A 20899-nucleotide genomic window follows, 5' to 3' on the forward strand; every position below is an offset into this window, starting at 1 on the left:
GTTATGGCGTCACCAGAGACAGTGAGCAGCAGTGAGGTTCGAGAGGCCACGCAGCTTACCATCGGCCGAAGGGTCAGACCCGTTTTTTTTTTTTCTTTTACTCAAATGCACTCAAATGCAGATTGTTAGCAGGTTGACCCATGTTTAAAAACCTGTGTTAACCCGCTAATTTCAGTGAGAATGAGGCTTAAGAATAATATATATGCTAAGATAAAACCTATTATATCGTTGCTCTAACTGTATGTTGAGAGCGTTTAGCAACCACCATCAGGTTTTCTTCCAGGATTGTCCTTTATTGGGTCTCAATCATCTCATCTTCCATTAGCTCAAGCCCACAGCATGATGCCGCCACCAAAATAGCTTGTAGCAAACTGTGAAGGGGATTTCTTGTGCGGGATTTCCCAACTTTACACTTCTTTTTGCCACTCATCCAGTACACAGGTTTATTAAGAGAAAAAAACATTTGGTTATCCTCTTTGTAGAATTTTTCTTCTGAATCTGAAGATTACTGATGTTTCCTGAGGTTTACCAAGGGCTGTATGTCTATCTTCCCTTCCTGTTCATTTGCTTAATAAGTCATGTTTTGTTAGGTGTGTAGTTGTCCCAAACTCTTCACGCTGAACAGTAATCTGTGAGATGTTCATCTTGGAAAAGTGTTTTAAAAATATATCCCTGCTTTAAACTTCTCATTAACTTTTTTTTCCTTTCCTATCTGCTGGGCTCCTTGGTCTTCATGGTGCTGTTCGTTCTCGAATATTCTTTGACAATCCTCCTTCAAAGGAAATATGGAGTGATATTGAGATTAGATAAACACAGTAGGAATATATATACTGTTAAAGTCACTTCTGAAGGTAGTTGGTTAGACAGAATTTTATTTAGGGGTAGCATATTTAAGGCAGCTGAACACAAATGCACTCCCACACTTTTCTGAGTTTAACTTCTCTGATCAGAAAAGAGGCAGCAGGAACGTGGGGTGAGGCAGCAGGACCTGAGGCAGCAGGTCTTGAATAAAGAAGGAACAACCGGTGGAGCTGGAAGCATCGGAAAACCATCCATAAACCAGCAGGCGGCCACTAACAGTAGGTCTGCCTTTCTGATGTCCCGCTTGTCTGCTTCATATCACTACTGATGATTCATGTGTTGCCTTTTAAGAGTCAGCAGGTCAGCCATCATCCGCCACTCCAATCAGCAGAACAGCAGGCAAGTAAGTGACATTTTTGGATTTTATATTTCCGGAACAAGATTGGGAAAAAAAAAAAAAATAACCAAAAAATAAACTTAACCTGTTTGAATAAACTAGGAGAACTAAGCTTACTTTTTCAACATAACAGCAGAAATACAGCATTTCTTCAACAACCCTTTTTTGACTGTGAGGTCATCTCTGAGTGGTTTTGTCTCCTATGCAGGGCCGCTCCTGCTGCTGTCTCACTCAAGAAATGTTCCTCTGCTGAACCACCCAACGCTAAAAATGTCAAACAAATGCTTCTGGACTGGTGTAGAGCCAAAACAGAGCCATATGAGGTAAATATTCATCCTGCTGGCTTTTTGCTCTGATTTACTGCCCATCTTAACTGTGTGCAGCTCTGTCCCTAAAGCTCATTTGGCCTTAGCTCTTGGAATTCTTCTCTCCTGTGACTAAAACAGGGGGTTGACATCCAGAACTTTTCATCTAGTTGGAAAGATGGCATAGCCTTCTGCGCCTTGGTTCACCGATTTTTCCCAGATGCATTTGAATACTCCACCCTGAACCCCTACAAGCCGATGGACAACTTTCAGCTGGCTTTCAGCACTGCAGAGTGAGATCTCGTTTCTTCAGTAAAGCATGAATAAATGTAGTCTTCTGAGAGCATAATGTCTGAGTTATCTGTGCTGACATCCTGTCCCCAGGAGGCTGGCAGGATGCCCACCTCTGCTGGATGCTGAAGACTTGGTCCGCATGAAGGAGCCGGACTGGAAATGTGTGTACACATACATCCAGGAATTTTACCGCTGTCTGGTGGAGAAGGGCCTGGTTAAAACCAAGAAACGCCCACAAGTCTGAGAGTCTGAGAATCACTGCCATTTATACAGATAAACACTCTCCCAGGACAGGGCTTTGTGATTGTTTGCAGATAAATATTTAAAATTCATTCACAATTATTCTACTATGAATGCACAGCGACTAAAGGCCAGTGTTGGGTTACAGAGAGCTGACGCTGTCTGTGATTTAGGAGAACAGCTGGTGTTGAGGATTAGTTCATTCCTATGAGATTACACATCTGCATTAATCCCACTGTGAGTCTGAGCATAATCTTGTGATGATGATGATGCTCCTCGGGACCCCAAACAGTCTGAGAATGAGGTAAATACATACCAATTTCTTTATACAACTTATATAAACAGCAAATGTATTTAATGTATTATTTAGCCTAAATGTTAGAGAGTAAAACAGTCTTCTTTTAATTCAAACACCATGTTATATTCTTGATGTAAAGATAGCAGGTCCCTATACATATTGGGCTTTCTGTATAGAACTGCCTCTGATTTCCAGATTTTCTAACTGCTCTAACACAAAAATTTATTAAAGTTTTTAAATAAAACATGGTGCTTATTATCCCACCAACTGTCCCCAATTTTGAGTCTTCAGCATGCAGCATTATAAAAAGTATTGTCTGATTGGGGTCACAAGTTGAAATGCGTCATAGATGCTGACATCTCTAACAAATAGAACGTTTCCTCTGATTTGTCTCACAGTGAAAACCAAATATTTACCTAAACCATTTGAGTTATGGAAATTTGTATTTATTTTTATTTATTTTTTTGCTGAATGTTAGAATATTCTTCAAAGAAATCAGCCAAGATATCAGGAAGAGAATTATATAACAGTTTTCAGATGCTTAAGGTTACATGATTCTGTTGGAATTATAAACATAGGAAATAGACTATAATCTGATTTAACTGATGGTTGGCCAAAATTACTAACTGAGAAGTATGGAGGTGAAAACTATAAGTCGTGGCATGTTTAGTATGATGGAATGGTGCACTTTAATAACCTAATGTGTGAGCATATGTGGGTCTTCAATGACCGTTATAGACAGGTTTATTACAAATAGGGCTATTTCATTCCCTTGTTTCCGATTTTAAAAAGTATATGCTTTTGTGTGTGTGTGTGCAAGGGAGCCTTAAAGAAAACACTTTATGCATTTGCAGATGTTCTGTCATGAGCAATGACCCATGATCCCAATAAAGTATTGAGACAAGCTTGTTGAAGCTAAATGTTTACCAAAAAAATAAGTCTACCAAACCCAAAGGAAATGTGTGTAAACATCTTAAATGTGAGGAAACTCACGGAATGATCTGTCTCACTTTAATCCGGCGTAAACAAGAACGTTTAATCTATCTCAGACATGTGTTTGATAATACGTTTTTTATTAGATGTGTACTTGTTTGATCATTTATAATCTATAGAACATGTCTAAAACTTGTAGTACTACATTTACTATAAATTAATCCTGCCATTGGTTCTGAAAACGGTTCAATTTACCTGTTTTCTAAGCCAAAACAAGCCTTTGTTTGGACTACTCTATAAAGCTTGGAATCCAACTCTAATTCTGACATTTTGAATTGAAAAAGCTTCCTGGATGGGAAGCAAAAGGTCTTCGATTGATTATGAAAGCATTGTCTATACTCTTTGTTTTTCATTAATTGGAAAAGAGTAGATTTAAGTAGAGATTTAACAGTGAAATGTTGATAAAATACATTACTGGGCTCATTTGATAACTAATATGAAATCAAGCTTTAGCACTTTAGTCAAAACACAATGCCAGGACTCCCATAATATTTCAGAGCCAGTTTGGAGGTTAACGTTTCCCAATTAAAAATGAATAATAAGATGAGATAATACGTGAACAGTTTTCTCAGCAGAGGGACATCTGAGCCTAACATAATAGCAAGGGTAGGTTTCATTTCAACTTTGGTAGGGACACTATTGGTCTGATGTCATTGGTCCTATGCAAAAATATGCATGTGTGGAAATCAGGGTGTATTGCATTTAAAGAGAAAAGCAGCATTTCTTGCTACATTTATACAAATTTTATAAGCACTACACACACTAGATGCTGTTTATCAATGACTGAAGCTTAACTGGCTCTGATGAATGAGGAATTAGGTCTTTTTTCCCACTTTGAAAAGGTTTGCATTTGAAATTACCAGCGACTATACAGTAGGTAAATCTGTGCCTATTTAACAGATTATAGTCTAAATATGTCTGTTATATGTGGATTTATACTTTTTTTTTATTTTGAAGATATAGAATTGTGCAGAGGTAAAAAGAGGTAAAACCCACTCTTTTAAATGTTCTCTTTGTATCATGAAACAAAGCAAAATAATAGATTCAAGAGGCGCCAAATAAATGCATTGTATTTACATGTGCCCTGGAACTAGAAGAGGAACTGACAGAGCATTTAATATATTAACCTCACTCTACAAGTTGTACATCTAGGATGTAGTTACTCTGTTTAACCCATTTCATGTATTTTATTTAGGGCTGAAACAATTAATCGGATTAATCAATTATTGAAATAATGTCAACAAATTTACGGTAGTATTAAATTAATCGTTAACTGGAGTATAGAGACTCTAAAACATGTATTTAGCTCACAGAGCGACCCATTTAGAGCAGGAATTATACCAAAATTGTAAAAAAAAAAAAAAAAAAAAAGATAAAAATGTTGCATTTTAGATAAAACATGTTTTTGCCTGTCAATATTCTCTATCCAGAACTCCTCTACTGCTGCAACAATGCTGTATTGTAAATGATAAACATGCTATTCACATGTTATTGTTGGTAGGGACAAAAATGTTGGTAGGGACATGTCCCTATGGTCCCTATGCAAACCTACGCCCATGCATAATAGGTTTAAAAAAAAACTTTATACTTGAATATAGAGGAATAAAAAAATGTTTAATGCTGCAGATTTTGGTATTAAATGTTGTCATTTAGATGCATGAACTTCCCTGGTGCATAAAAGTTTATAACACTGTTATAGCCTAAGAAACTAATCATAGTTTATTGACATGTTGATCAATGCAACCAATCAGTGACGCATAGTTATCGGATTAAAGCGTCCCCCGCAGGACAGATGCGCTGTTGTTTCTGTACTTTGGCAGCTTTAAATTTCTCTGCCCGCCCCCAGCATCCGTGGATGAGGGAGGGATGGAGGGAGGGATGGAGAGGTGCAGTCCGGTAGGTGAGGTACAGCAGCCGGGATGCCGCTGTTCGCGCATCAGCTCCGACTCCAGCAACTCCGCTGCACTCAGCCAGCAGGAAGGATCAGGACGCTGCAGTCTGTACTCACTGGTTTCCATTTTAGCACCAAGAATCAACATGCACAGGTCCGGGCGCACGACGCGTGACGGCTCCCCGTCCTGACTGCAACGTGACGAGACATCCAGAACCGACGGGTCCGACCTGCTGCGGGCTGCCTGCGCTCCATTATTCGATCCTGGCTGCTGGTGACAGGCTGGTGGCTTTAATCTGTCACTGTGTTATGGGAGAAAAGGGAGACTAATGTTATTCTGTTTAGTTTATTTATGATATCACCCTTGCGGTTCACCTTGGACTTAAAAAAAACGCATAAGAGGTAAGACTTGATTTTTCTCCTTGTAAACTGTTCCAGCTTATCTTTTCTGAGTCCAGGCTTTTATCTTTTTTTTTTTTTTTTTTTTTTTTTTTTTTTTTTACATAAATCTGTTCCTCAGACTTGCAGACTCATGGGTTGCAATATTAAATAAGGCCCATTTATTTCTTGTAGCATTTGAAAGTTTCCACTCTGAAAGTGGATGTCACAGACAAGTTTCTCTGTCAGACAGAGAGATATTTGCATGTGTTGAATAATTAAAGGAGAGGTGTATGGTTTCTGTGTTAGGCACACAGACAGTAAAATGGAGGTGGGTCTGTTGCCCTCCTTTAATGTAGTCCATCCTCCTCCTTGTGACCTGCGCCAGTCTGTCTGACATCCTTTGATGTGCACTCTTATCAGCAGCACAGCTGTGCATCCCATCTCATGCATCCTTGATTTTTTTTTACTAATGCACCTTTCACTTATGCAGTGGAGAATATAATGCATTCCATAGAGGGGTCAGGGGTTGACGAGGCACCATTTCATTTGAACCATAATCTAAAAGCATTAAGTTAGTTTTCCAGCCCAGTTATTTACCAATATGACTAGTAATCTTCTGTGAGGCTGATATGCAAATACAATTCAGACAAGTGGCCTTAAAAACAGGGAGACAGCAACGCTTGCCCTGCTGTTAAAACACTCTCCAAGTTCTCTTAAGCCTTTGGACATTATAGAGATCACCATCCATCTATTTTCTCCCACTTAGTCTTTGTTGAGGTCGCGGTGGGGCCAGTGCCTATCTCCGGCAGTCTATGGGCGAGAGACGGGGTACACCCTGAACAGGTCACAAGTCTGTTGCAGGGGTAGGATTAGGGCAACACAGAGACACACAACCACGCACGCACATACTCACACCTAAGGACAATTTTAGAGAAGCCAATTAACCTAACAGTCATCCTTGTTGGACTGTGTGAGGAAGGCAGAGTACCTGGAGAGAATCCATACAGAAAGACCCCGGGCTGGGAATTGCACCCAGTATCTTATTGCTGCAAAGCAACAGTTTTACCCACTTTAATCATTTGATCTAGGAAAATTAAATGTTATTCCTATACATTCTTGTTAAACTGCCTTTATCCTGACACCCTTAAATAATGTCACCCAGAATGGTTAAATGGTGTTCACTTGGTAAACGGAGTCCACCTGTGTGATTTCATGTCAGTATAAAACCAGCTGCTCAGAGAAAGCCTCAGAGCTTTTTAGGGAATGATGCATCCTAAAGGAGTAAAATTAAAGTCATAGAACAATATCCCAGGCCTTAAACATATGAGTCTTCTTTAATCACCTCAAAATTAAAAATGAATATCACAACTGTAAAGCTGGCACAGCTTGTAAGAGACCACTGGTGGCCGAAGCAACCAACAGGCTAGTGGTAATGCACCTGAGGTTTGCCATATGTAGGGGCAGATTCTAAAAGTGCTTGGTCTTATATAAAATACTATACACCACAGAGAAAGCATATCATTGATGAGGTAAGGTGGTGGAAATATCATTGTTGGGATTGCTTATGATCAGAATATATGGGAAGATGGGTGGAGCTAAATATAGAGAAATGGTGTAAGAAAACCAGTTAGAGGCAGTAAAGGACTTCAGATAGAGGTGGAGCTTTTTCATCTAGACTCGAATCATACAGCTTAAAGCATCAATAGGGTGGTGCATGTATGTTAATGCGTTAGGACGAGTTAAAGAACTTAAAACGAACTGTGAACCCTGCTGGAAAGCTGGAAATGTGTTCAGAGTTGCTCTCCGCCCCGTCTGACTTAGGTCAAGCTATATAAGAAAGAAGAAATCATTAAGTCTCTTGATGGATAAAGTCGGAAGAAGAGGTGTATCCCAAAAGTCTTGCAGCTTTAATTTAAGCAAATTCTGGTTCTATAAAGTAGTGACATCTGTAGAGTTGATGATGCCATCATAAACCTGCTTAAACAAACCCACTGTCATTTAGAAAAGGCAGACAGCTCTGTGAGGATCATGTTCTTTGATTTCTCCAGAATATTTAACATGATTCAGCCTGACTGACTTTGTGAGAAACCTCAGAAGATTCAGGTGGAGGCAGCAACAATTGCCTGAATCAAAGACTACCCGACAAAAAGACCACAGTTTATTAGACTGAAGGGTCAGCTGTCTAATTAAGTTGTCAGCAGCACAGGAGCACCACAGGGGACGGTACTCTCTCCATTCCTTTTCACTCCGTGTTTTTCAGTACCAGACAGAAATACTGGATGACTCTGCAGTCATTTGGTGGATTAAGGATGAACAAGAAGCTGAGTACAGAGAGCTAATGAACCTCTTAATGGCATGGTGTCTGAATGTCAACAAAAAAAGGGAGATGATTTTGAAATTTCAGAACAGAATCAAGTTGAAACCAGTTAAAATCAAATGAGAAAATGGAGGTAGTTGAGGAGTATAAATACCTTGGGGTTCACTTGGACAAACTAGACTGGGGACTTAACTGTAAAGCCATCTACAAAGGACAGAGCAGACTGTACTTCCTAGGGAAGTTTAGGCCCTTTTTCATTTGCAGGTAGATGGTACATGTCTTAAATAAATCTGTTATAAATCAGTGCGATCTCTTCTGCCATCTTCTGCTGGGGTAACAGTATTAGCTTAAGGACTTAAAAAAAGCTCAACAAGCTTATGAAGAAGGCAGCCTCTGTTCTAGGAACACCTCTGAGCATCCTCTTCAGAAGATTTTTTAACGACAACAGGGTGTCTTCAGTAAGAGGCTTCTCCAGATCAGCTTAAAGACAGAACGCTAAACCTACGATAACTGTTAAAAAAAAATTAACATATGTTTAATGTGTATTTTTGAATTAAATTGAATTGAAATTACAGCATAATCCATTAAACTGATCCCACTATACCACTGTTCAAAGGTACTGATTTGAGATTTATAAGCTGATAACTGTTTTTATGCAATTTTAATCTTGCATCCATTTTGTGTTTTAATTCCAGATAAACCAACAGTTATGTGATTCCGGTTGCATAGAGATGGATCGCCTGCCGCAGAAAGAGATCAGCACAGACCCTTGTGGTCCTAACATTCAGTCAGGACCTTGTTCTGTGATCAGAGGGAATCCAGCTTTACCTGCCAAGCCTGCAGTCCCAGAACCACTTCTATTCAACCATTCAAAAGGGCTCAAAAAACAGTTGGGCCTGGGTCCCATGCAGGCACCTGCAAAAACAACCACCTGGATGATGTCAGGGGAGGATAAGCCCACTCCACCACAACTGGCAAGCATAAGCCGGCCCAGACCGACTGCTCTTGGAACAAAAACAGCTTCAAAGTCAACCACAATCCCAGTCGGGGCCTCTAAAGAAATAGATTTGATCCCTGTTTGCATTCCAGGACCTCAGAGCGCCTGCGTCTTGCCGCATTCAACATCAGAGCCCTCGTTTCCTCTGTGTAACCCCCAGAGCCCTCAGTCATATCTAAAACCAACGCTTAGTCCTAATCTGACCCCCAGCCCCAGTCCCAAAACCAGTCTGAAACCTCAACCCCAGAAGACCCCTTCGCCTGAGAGCTCCACACAGAATCAGACTCAATCCGAAAAGCCAGGAGGAGACAGCAGTGACTTCAGGTGAAATCAGTAACACCCATTGCTTTTTTTCTTTTTTTTTTTTTACTTTTTAGGTTTGTTCCATTGCATTCTTGCAGTTCTGCAGAGAGCAGCTCAAAGAAAACTGATTTGTTGTCCTCCATGTCACATGAATCACAGCAGCAGATCTCTCTTAGAGCCCAAGAAACCCGGCAAATTGTCTCGTCCAAATTTTTGGCCAATTTCCCTCAGGCACTTTAGCTGTAGTCCCTGCTCATATACAAAGGGTGCCTACAAAAACTTTCAATAGCCTGTTTATACTAGCAGTAAATATTGTCAATCTTCAAACATAATAGTCGCAGTACTAAGGCATACACACATTTTACACGCACATCATCTTTATGTATGAAATCCGAAGCGCTTTTAGTTTTGTGTGCAGTCCGTTTTTATATTTTCAATATCTAACTAAAGTATATTCAAACATTTATTATTTGTAATATGATCAATTAACTGTAAAGGAATATAAAATCTTGTGCTTACAAATAAAACTATTGTATATATTTCTCCTGATTACGCTACCAAGTCAAGCAACAAAAAAAAAGTTTCATAGTCAAATTTTTTAGATTTTAAATCTATTGAACTTTGAATAATTAATTTCCTTTCATATTTTTTCAGGTTATAATAAAAAATGCTCTTCTTTTAAGTAAAAAAAAAAAAAAAGACGGTGGTATAACTTACCACAAGGCTACTTGTGAGGATTTATAGTTTAATAAGGTTTTTACAGATTACAATCTGAAAAGTGAGGTGTGCATTTCTTCAGCCATTCCAAATCTATGTTATGAAGAGGAATGTTAAATAAAACTAAATTTTTTTAAATAAATATCATGATAAAGAAAGGACTTTTTAAAACCTTATGTGTGTCTTCCTAGAAAATCAGCTCATAATTTCCACAGCAGACTGAATGGTTATGTTTTGTTCGCCATGATCTTCCCATTGTGTTTTATATTTACAGAATGCATTATTCCAGAAAGTGTATTAATTTTTCTTTTCTTCTGAAACCAACAATAGGAATGAAACAATATTTATTTCCACATAACATGGAAAAACACATTTTCTATAATAGATTTTTATAAAATATCATAAATTCATATTAATGTCTTTGGCAGATCCTTCAAGACATTTTTTTTTGGTAAGATTGCCCGCAAAACTTGTCAAAATAGGAGGAAAGCCATCTCTTGGCATATATTCAGTTGTAGTATTTTCTACTTTCAGATTGGCTGAATAAAAAGGCAGTACACACTATTCTGATTTCTATTTGATAAATATTTTAAATCATCTTTTATTTTCCTCAGTACAGTTATCCAACAGTTTTTTTTATTGTGCTCTCAGATGACACCCCAATAAAATACGAAGAAGTCTGTGATTGTAACGTGAATTTTTGTTTTTTTTTTAAAGAAAGAGGTTGAACACATGTGCAGGCTCCCATGTTTAATTCTGCAGTTTATCTTTTTGAGCTAAAAGCTAAAAGTTGGTCATATTATAGGATCGGCTCCTTTTTATTCTAAACACATTTTTTTAATAAAAATAATTACTACATTGATGTTGTCTGAAGGAGATTTCCATACAGTAGTTTCTTTACCTTTTGATTAATAAAATAATTAAAATGCCGTTTAAGGAATATATCAGAACTATTTGTGTTGAATTTGACATTTAAGTATGAGCTTATTCAGCCACCCATCTGTTCAATTTCATAAAACAATAAACTCCTTTTTTCTGACTCTGCTAGTACGCACCATGTGGATACTACATACACACCGCTATTACTTAGTCATCATCAGTGTTCAGCTCAGGTGCCTGATTGGTTTTTTTTCCACATGCATAAGTCCTGATGGGAGCTTTTTCTCTGAGGATTACAGCGCTGATCATATCCCATTTTAACCCACAATAAAAACATCAATCTAATGCTGCGTTTCCTCTGCTTTTATCCATTTGTCAGGGTGTACATCGTCACGTGGAACGTGGGATCAGCTGTCCCACCGGATGACATCACGTCTCTGTTTGGACCAAATGTTTCAGATGGGAGCATAGACATGTTTGTCATCGGGTAAGTGTGTATTTCTGGACAGCTTGGCAGTGCCAGAGCGAAAGCAGCGCATGCCCACTCAGTCATCTGTGGTTCTCTGCCCCAACAGTCGCTGTCCTTTTTTTCTTAAAGTTTGGTTTACGGATGTTTGTAAAATTTTCTTGCTTCTGTCACCATCCAGACTCCAGGAGGTTAACTCAATGATAAACAAGAGGCTGAAAGATGTTCTTTTTTCAGACCAATGGAGTGAGCTTTGCATGGATACATTAAGTCCCTTTGGATATGTTTTAGTAGGTACATCTATATCCTTCTTTGTCCAGTTGGAAAGTTCTGATGAACTGATTTTGTATTTTTCCATCTTTCTTTACTGTTCAGGTCGCGTCCCAGCGGATGCAAGGGGTGCTTCTGCTTGTTTTTTCTAAAATCTGTCACCTTCCATTCCTCAGAGGTGTGCAGACCCAGAGTACACGGACAGGACTTGGGGGATACTGGGTAAGAAGAGTGAGGTGTTTTTTTTTTACCCTGTGCAAATTTGTTTGGGGTTAGTGAGTTGGCCGGCAGGAACGTGGAACGTTGCAGACAGAGGTAGGGCCTGCGCTCCCTCCTGCTGGCAGCTGCATGAATGCGTGGGTGCATATGTCAGCGTGTGACCTTCCCGTGCATGTTGATGTCAGCATCCCCCGCTGGCTGCTGCTGCTGGTGCAGTCACCTTCCCTTTGAGGTCAGTGCAGCAGCAGGATGTCTGACTCTGATGCCACGGCTTAATGTTAGGAAAAAAGAAAACTCTTTATCCTGTGGGACAGATCTGATTTATATACTCTAGTTGTCCTTTACTTCTCCTAGCTATTCTGTAGTAGAAATACACTCTTGTTGTATTTTTAGGGGAATAAAGGTGGAGTGAGTGCAAGAATGACAGTGTTCGGCCACCCAGTGTGTTTTCTCAACTGTCACCTGCCGGCTCATATGAGGAACTTGGAGCAGCGGATGGAGGACTTTGAAAGCATCCTTCAGCAGCAGCAGTTCGAAGGAGGGAATGCCACTGGTGTGCTGGACCATGAGTGGGTGATTTTACCTATGATAAATCATGCTAGATGAGGTTTGCAGAATCATTGTAAATAAAATATTTCTGTAGTTTATTTTAGGTTAAAAAAAATTGGAAAACACAGTTTCAAATCTTAAAAAAGCGGTTCATTAGTTTAGATGTAATGTTTATTTCTTGCTTGACTTATAACTTACTGATGTATTTGGCCTACTTTATTGGCAGAATTTGTATAAAATTCAACTACCGGTATATTAGTTTGCTTCTTAGCAAAGCTTTCAAATGTAGTTCACACATTTCAACCTAATTTATAGAAAATCCAAATATTAACTGGAGAGATTACTTATAGTCAAAGATTGAACTTTTTGGGTTAATGTTAAGCATGTTGCTTCAATAATAATAATTTTGCTCAAATTATGTTTTGTTTGGGGCTTTTTCTCCACTTTGATTCTAATGGGTTTTCTATCAAGTTAGGATTTAAACCCCATATCTAAGCTAGTTTTGGAAATGGCTATCCAGGATGAAAGGTTAGAATTAAAAGAGACCAATGGCAAATGAAAAACATTACATTTTAAGAGATTTCAGTTTTTTTCTCAGTTTACCTGTTGCCAACATTTGAGTTGCACTAGTAGAAAAACGTCTTTTTAACTCGGATCAGAATACCTACTTATCTGTTTTTGCTACATTTATCTACCACCAATAAAAGCATTTAAAAGCTACCAACAGTAACACCTCTAAAAGGACATTTGACTGATCTTAAATATTTACTAAAGTAAAGGTACCATGATAGAGTCAATGCTAAAAGTCCTTTTAAATGAAAAAAAAAAGGACAGCTTTTTTTCTCCTCCGACCTACATTCAATCTTCTTGCAGCCAGCAATCTTCTTTATAGCTACGCACATAACAGGCCAGGGGAGAATCAGGGCTCAGGATAATTAAACTCTGGGGAATAAAGGTTCAGGGTGGCATAATGGAAACATACGTAATGAATCCTGAAAAAGAAAGCAAAATAAGCTGCCTGTTTCTTTGTATTTAACCAAGAACATATCAGCACTTAGGAAACAAACTAACATTTTCATCATCTGCAGTTCACCCATAGATAGTTGTTAAATAGCCACAACTTCAGAAAAGAGAACAGGCTACAGATAACACATTATTTAATTTATAGTTGGGTTAAGAAGCATTTCTAAACTCTGATAGATATTAATAATAAACACAAAGACAAAACTGATTTTTATTTAATAAATGTACCTTCCTACCTTGGCCAAGTTACCTCTATATTTGTGTTGTCTCATATCTCTAGTCAGGAGTGTGTTTAACTCCTATTAATCAAACCAATTCTTCATCAGTGTTTCTTTTTTAAAAATCCTTAGAGTTTTTTTTTTCCCTAAATAGCTCTAAAGGGCATATTTTACTTTTTTATTTATACTGTTTACTATACATTGGTGTGTCCTTTTGGCCATTTATCTCTAGTCTTTCTTTCTTCCAAAAAACAACATTTTATATTATGTTTTTGTAATATAAAACTGAAAAGGGGAGCTAATAAAAAAAACAACACTTCCTTTCTAAGATTTAATTGATTCAGCACAATTTGAAAGAATTATTTCCTAGATTTGTGGGCCTAATGTATCAGGGTTAAGGATTCATTTGGTTTTCAAACTGACTCTAACATCCAATACACATTATTTAATTTAAGGGATGTATTTCATGATACTTTTCTACCATCTCTAGTTATTTCAAGACGTCCTTCTTACGCCTACATACCAGGCCTTTGTTTGTGTTTACAGTGTCGTGTTCTGGTTTGGGGACCTAAATTTCCGTATCGAAGACTACGACATCCATGTGGTGAAATGTGCCATTGAAAGCAGCAAGCTGCCTCTTCTGTGGGAGCGTGATCAGGTGAGGTGCCTTTATCATTTGAGCACAGAAACATGGATTCCTCTGAAGGGTTTGCTTGTTGACAGCAGCCAGCAGAGGGAGCTATAGCTTTAAATTAAGGAAACTCACAATGGTGACGTTATGTCCTGTCTTTCTGCTTTATTGTTTTATCTCCAGCTCAACATGGCTAAAAACACAGAGTCCATCTTGGAGGGCTTCATGGAAGGAGCGCTTAAGTTTCCACCGACGTATAAGTTTGATGTGGGGACTCACACATATGACACCAGGTCTGCTCATGTATCTTCATCACATAGAAACCCTTATCAGTTTGTTTAAGTGGTGCATATTATATATTCATATTCTATACAGCATATGAATATATAGAGCACTATTAAAAAGCAGGAAATGGCCAAAAAGTTGCCATAGAGCCATAAAACTTTAAATCAAAGTATAAGAGAATATGGATCAAACACAAAAGTAGAGATAGTAATTTTTCTGGATGATTTTAAGTTTATGATATGAATATTTATAAGCAAATTTTTCCATTGAGGAAAGGGAAGTTAGGAGAGATGTCTGGGAAACGTAGTTTGGAGACTTAACCAACTGGCATCCTCCAGAGACAGTAAAAAGAGCTTTACACAGCAGTCAGTGGTTAACCAAAGGGGAAAATAAGCTACTAGAATTCTTAACTAGAATTAACTAGCAATATTATTGTAGTTTAACAACATGCACTTTTTAAATTGCAGAGGGACTGAATTTTAGTCTTGTTATATTTAACAAGAGTAAGACACAACATTTCTTCTTCAACCCTTTAGATTTGTTTTTACTTACATTTTTTTACTTATTTTTCTCTGTTATTAATGGTGTTACAATGTGTTATTGTGTGAAGCACTTTGTGACCTCTGTCTGTGAAAAGGGCAGCAGAAATAAAATTTAATTAATTACTAATTATTACAATTAATTAGGTAATACACTTAAAGGGGGTTTTCTGCCATTCAGAAAAGGAAGGAAGAGAGCTGCTACTAGCAAAAGTTACTGTAAAGTCCTGCAACAATGAACTGTAGACAAGCAAACTTTCAAGTTTATTGAAAAAAAAATGAAACTCTGGAGTTAAAGAAATTAATATGTGCTTAATGCAAAGGAAAATTGCAATAAAGTTGCAATTCCAACATTTGATAAAAATAAACCCAATTTAAATTTTTGGCTAAATTGTTGAAATTGCTATTCCTCAAAAGAATAATGTATATTTTTAAGGTTTTAGCTGTTGTCCCTATTTTATGCGCAAACATTAAACTTAGACACGGTAATGTAGCTGTCGTACCTTTTCCCATTTACACCCTCTATCACAGCATTTAAACTGTGTAAATCAGTTCTTATGTTGTTTAGCTTTAAAAGAGAGCCCAAATTTTTTTTTTGGCTGAGACATAGACAAAAAAATAAACCCCATTTTATGCAAATATAATAATGTAATTATCTAATAAACAGAGGCTCAGTTAGTCTAAGCTGTGAATTGAACCATGTTGTGTCATCATCCCTCTGCTTTGAGTTGTCGCTTTCGTTGACCTCTTTATTGTTTCGTAATTAATGAACAAAGGGTGTTTTCATCATTGAGAAAGTTTTCGGTAGATGAGGACAGAGGAGAAATCTGTTCTTCCTGTTTGTGTGTATTTCTAGATGTTTTCTGTACTAACATCTTTAAAGCATAGGTGATCACTATATAAAGTCAGGAATATGTCACCATTTGACATTTTCCAATTAAAAAAGAGTTCCTTTAATCCTCAGAAAAGAGATTTTTTTTTATCACTTTCCTCCTTTGAAGCCCAAAGTAAAGACTAACAGGGATTTACCTGCACTTAAACTCAGGCTTACTCTCTGATTTTATCAGTGCTAAGAAAAGAAAACCTGCCTGGACAGACCGTATCCTGTGGCGCCTTCGTCGCACCGGCTCCCCTGTTCCTACCCACAATGCATCATTGCAGCGGGGTCTGACCTCATGGTTGGGTGGAGCCACTAAAGTCATACAGCATAAGTATCAAAGTCACATGGGCTTCACCATCAGTGATCACAAGCCTGTTTCCTCATTGTTCTCACTACAGGTGGGGCCAACTCTCTGTTTTTCTTTAGAACTACATGTTCTCCCTGTTACCGTTTATTTATTTTAGCCTCTGGCTTCTATAGTTCCCATTCAGGGTAGACCTTCCTCTGGTGGAGCTGCAGGTGAATAAGGAGTGGTGCAAAGCATCAGACTCCACTGTCAGATTTACTGTTGCTTCAACATATCAACGCAGCTCATGGGACTGGGTAGCAATTTACAAAGTACGTCATAAAATAATTGTTAAATCAAAGTTCGGACTTTCCTCCTATCATTGTTGACACATTTCTCTCTGAACAGATGAGATTCAGACATCACAAGGATTATCAGGCATATGTCTGGGCCAAAGGAGAGCATGCTACACAGGTTTGTTCAGGACTGGAGCTAATAAATATAATTGAAGATCAAAGTTAATGCTAATTCAGAGCTGACTGGTGTCCTTTTTAAAGGTGACATTCTCAGAAGAGGATTTGCCAAGGGAGGACTGTGAATACATCCTGGGTTACTTCAGTAATATCATGAACAGTATCGTCGGTTTGTCTTCACCAGTCCGGGTAACAAACCTTCATTATTTAACAATGTGATGTGTTTTTAAAATTCAACTCGTGTCAAACTACAATTACTAGGTGTGCAGAATAGAGTACAATAGAATAGAATAAAAAGGAAAATCCTTTTATTGTCCCACAATGGGGAAATTGTGCTCTTACAACAGCATTACAGCAAATCTTAAAAAGTTTATAAAAGTGTATAAGAATAACAGAAAAAGTTAAAAAATATATATATATTTATAAAATAATGTACCGTACAGAGTTTTTACAAATATAAATACTGTGCAGTCATCAGAAGAACAGAAGAATAAATAATCAATACACAGCTGTGGACATTTTAACAGTAGTGTACAGTATGCAGTATTGTTAAAAAACATTTTTTTTACTCAATATTTTATTAACAAAATAATTTCTGTGAAATAAATATAAGCAGTTATTCGTTCAAGCTTTTGCTTTTTAAACTTTTCAAAGCATGTAATAACTTTTATTAGTAATAAGTACCTTTTTGATACCCTTTGGCTTAATAATAATAAATGTTACCATGCATTTATTCTCGTATTTTTATAAGAATTAATGAAATTAAATAAAAATTTGAAAATTTGGCCCACAGGCAAAACACTGTGCGCAGTAAAGCACAGCATAACGTTGAACGCTACCTTGTTTTTTTTTTAGAGAAAGGGGTTAGACAGAGTAATCCTGAAAACAAACCTATCAGGCTCATCAACAGACATGAGTGTACTAGAGATGTACCTTGTGCTAAGTGCTGCTTAATAATTGGAAAACCTTTAATCTTGGTATTATTCTTAAGCACTGCAGCTTACTTACTCTCCTTATTGTTTTTATTCAACATTTCTCCTTAAAGGTCAAATACTAAAACCTTTTTAATCACATGATTCATTTTTTTTTTTTTTTTTCAATTCAAAATCTAAAGTGGGGCAGAAAAAATGTATGGTATATAAATTAATATATTATAAATTAATACTGGTCCAAAATATGTAAGTATTTATTTTTGGTCATGATGTTGATATCTACAGTGAAGGATTCTACACCAATAGGAAGCATAGGTTCAAGTCATGTGAGCCATAGCTCAGGCATCATCAGATCCTAGTGGATCCATGATAGAGCTGAGAAATGGGTTCTTCAAAAAGGAGCAAACCTAGAGTGAGCATTGGCAAGTTTTTGAAGTTGGATCCTCACTTAAAGAGGCTCTGAAGGCACACAGGGGTCCCTGCTCTTCTTATGAGTTGATCATTTAAATGTTTGGTAAACAGTACAAAAAGAGAGCAGACAAATGAACAAGGGTACCGCTTAGTGGTGGGAGGAGTTAAGCTATCTATCACCTTTAGCCTTTAACAGTCATAAAGATCTACTTAAAAAGTATGGTCATTCGAAATAGTTAAAAAGTTCATAGAGAATCAGAGTTTCAATGCATGGAAGACTTGAAATTGTCTGTGCAGAGACTCTGCCTCCCAAAGTGACAAAGTTTGAGCTGTTTTCCAAAGAAATAAAACCTGCTTCTATTCCAAGACACCTGAAGCTGCAACTGTATCCCTGAACGTTCTTAACACAAAGGCATACCACACTTTTTTGTGTTTTTATTAGAAAAACAAATTAAAAACATATATAGATCTATTACATCAACTCCAATAAAATTAAGTATATGTTTGTAACAACTCATGGAAAAATTCAAGGCATTAAAATGTTTAAAAGGCACTCTTTGACATATCTTAACCGTAACATTTTCCCCCACCATCAACAGATCAGGATGCCTGTCCACAGCCCCACTTTGTGCCGCTCTGACAGCTCCAACGTCAGCTCAGAAGATGACAGCACAATGGTTCTCCTGTCTCCAAACTCCCGCAGTCCGAGCCCAAAGACTGGCAAACGCCATCATCGACACCGCCGTAGTCGCAGCCCCGCCGTGTCTGCACTCTCATCTAACCCCCTTCCGGCCCTACAGGGCCTCAGCTTGTGTCCTCGCGCAAAAGAGGGCCAGTCACGAAGCCGCTCGCCATGCTCTGCTGCTAAAAAGGAGCGCCTGGTCTCCCCCGACACTGTGCCGTCTCCCATCATCAGCCCCCTCAGCCCTCGCAGCCCTGTGTCTCCGGGCAGTGGGGTGAGTGCACCGGAGGCCCTGATTGTAGCCATCTTAGGTGAACACAGTCCAGCTCAGGTTAGCCCCACAGGTTTAAAACAGATTGGGAAGCAAGTTGAAACAGAGACGAGGAGGGCTATAAAGAGATAAAACAGGAAAAACAAGATCTGCACAATCATGGTCTGACCTGAGGGAAGCTGCACATTTATAGACTCTAATGTAGTTTGCAAACATTCCTTGTTGCAGTTTCCTGTTAGTGAACCTACAATCATCTCATACAACTATGTGCTGTATGTATATCTTTGAGTCAGAAATGTGAGCAGACTCTTGTGTTCTCATAAAAAATGATGTTATAAACAAGCTGAATGTAAAACCAAAGTCTAAACAAACCTGTGAGGGGACCACCTATCACTGGAAGCAACATGGCTCCATGCAACCAGTCTGGTATCGAAATCAGGACTCTGAACCGCTATTGATGGTATCATAGTTCACAGCTAAGACAGGACGTGTCTGTGTGAATATAAGTTATCTAAACCTAACTTATTCCTTTAGATGCACAAAACATAATGAGTTTAGCTCTGTTCAACTCGGTCTGTGTTAACAAGTTTAGTTTCAGTGTCCAAATCTGCACACAGAGCTTTGTGTCACCTCAGTCTTGAATCTACATGTGAGCTGTAATCCTAAACCAATGCTCTTATTCCTCTTAGCAGCTTTGTGAACTAGGCCCTAACACTCCAGAGCTGGATGCTGACACCAACTTACCGTTTTCCATCAAGGGCAGAGTGTTGTTTGATTGTGCAAATAAAATCTGAATGGATAAAAAATCAAATATATTGGATTCTGCCTCTTCATGGTACAATAATCCTGTGCTTGTTACATAAGGGATGTGTGTAGAATTTAAAACACTCCAAAAAGAATCTCTAACCGCCTCTCTAGCAGCAACATCTTGTGACATGACTTGGACTTTAGCTTCTTGATGTAAAAGTGCTTAGACAGACCAAAGATCAGACCTGTTTGATGAAAAAGAAAAATAAAGCAACCAAACGGAACCAGCATTCAGTTGAAACCCTTGGGCTTTGTTCAAATGACAAATGTATTCATCCTTTTTGTTTAGCCGTCAAATATTACTTAAAATGTTCACTTTAATTCTGCACAGATATGTAGCAAACATGTTATACAATGGGTGTATTAGGTTTCAGTGAGGAAAACAGGGGCTTTGAATGGATTTTCTGCAGCATGAATCAATAATAAGCTAAAAGTGTTTCACTTAGATAGCTAAAAAGCAAAAACAAGTGCTAAGCTGTTCTGTACAAAATATACATGTATTCTTTTTTTTTTCATTTTCCTAACAATGCCTTTAGGTAATTAGTTTTTGGATTACAATCAGATCTAAAAACAGACAATGGGAAAAGCAAACTTAGACTAATCAGCTCCAAGTAGTTTCACCTGAAACCAGCTGTTTTGTGATTTAATTAACCGAATCTACAGATTTCCATTAGTTAGCCCAAGCCTGTCAAGCCATTAGCTGTGTAAATTCTTTAAAAAAAGGAAAGAGAAGTCATTTTAAAATATACTTAAAACTGTAAATGTTTTATTCCTGGATTAATAGTAATGAGTTCACTTCCCCTAGAAATCCATAAAACAAACAAATCTCCCATCTACTTTCATACGAAAAACGTCCCTCAGTGTAATAGGGTTTGGGTCATCCAGGCCTGCAGGGGGCCTCAGAGAGTTTTTGAATCTGTTACCAAATATCTGTTTTTACTCTTATTTGAGTAATCCCATGGATGAATAGTTTCTACTTTCATGCAGTCAAAAAGATGTTAAAATAGTGCTACTTTTACTTGAGTAACTAGATTTTTTTGTTGTACTCTACTCACCTCTATCTATTATGAATATATAAACTTTATAATGAAAATTCAGCCAAAATGCTTAAATGTAACGTTAGTACGGAAGAGGATTAGGGCCA

General features: G+C 37.9%; 2 protein-coding genes across 3 annotated transcripts; both read left to right on the top strand.

The window, feature by feature from the left end:
* Window positions 1-950: 950 nt before the first annotated feature.
* smtna (smoothelin a) lies at window positions 951-2598 on the top strand (the record flags this gene model as incomplete). The annotated part of the gene is made up of 5 exons (XM_038267689.1): window positions 951-1079; window positions 1153-1204; window positions 1407-1521; window positions 1645-1796; window positions 1888-2598. Coding segments are annotated over 5 exons (602 nt in total), but the record flags the coding sequence as incomplete, so codon positions are not given.
* Window positions 2213-19954, top strand: LOC119771600 (inositol polyphosphate 5-phosphatase K). 2 transcript variants are annotated; one of them, XM_038267686.1, is made up of 13 exons: window positions 2213-2341; window positions 8607-9238; window positions 11193-11300; window positions 11461-11569; window positions 11655-11771; window positions 12162-12337; window positions 14105-14216; window positions 14373-14482; window positions 16081-16291; window positions 16374-16511; window positions 16588-16653; window positions 16737-16841; window positions 18595-19954. In XM_038267686.1, the coding sequence occupies exons 2-13, from the start codon at window positions 8649-8651 to the stop codon at window positions 19078-19080; spliced, it is 2328 nt and encodes a 775-aa protein (XP_038123614.1). In that variant the 5' UTR covers window positions 2213-2341; window positions 8607-8648; the 3' UTR covers window positions 19081-19954. The 2 variants fall into 2 exon arrangements, with proteins under 2 accessions (XP_038123614.1, XP_038123613.1); XM_038267685.1 differs by lacking the exon at window positions 2213-2341 and adding an exon at window positions 5017-5621.
* The last annotated feature ends 945 nt before the right edge of the window (window positions 19955-20899 follow it).

This window comes from Cyprinodon tularosa, unplaced genomic scaffold (assembly GCF_016077235.1).
Source record: "Cyprinodon tularosa strain WSP-4 unplaced genomic scaffold, ASM1607723v1 ctg680, whole genome shotgun sequence".
NCBI lineage: Eukaryota > Metazoa > Chordata > Actinopteri > Cyprinodontiformes > Cyprinodontidae > Cyprinodon > Cyprinodon tularosa.

Coding starts and splice junctions, on each gene's coding strand:
- LOC119771600 (XM_038267686.1), top strand. CDS start 8,649: ATGGATCGCCTGCCGCAGAAAGAGATCAGCACAGACCCTTGTGGTCCT. Junction 11,772..12,161: donor CAGGACTTGGGGGATACTGG/GTAAGAAGAGTG, acceptor TTGTATTTTTAG/GGGAATAAAGGTGGAGTGAG. Junction 16,292..16,373: donor CCTCATTGTTCTCACTACAG/GTGGGGCCAACT, acceptor TGGCTTCTATAG/TTCCCATTCAGGGTAGACCT.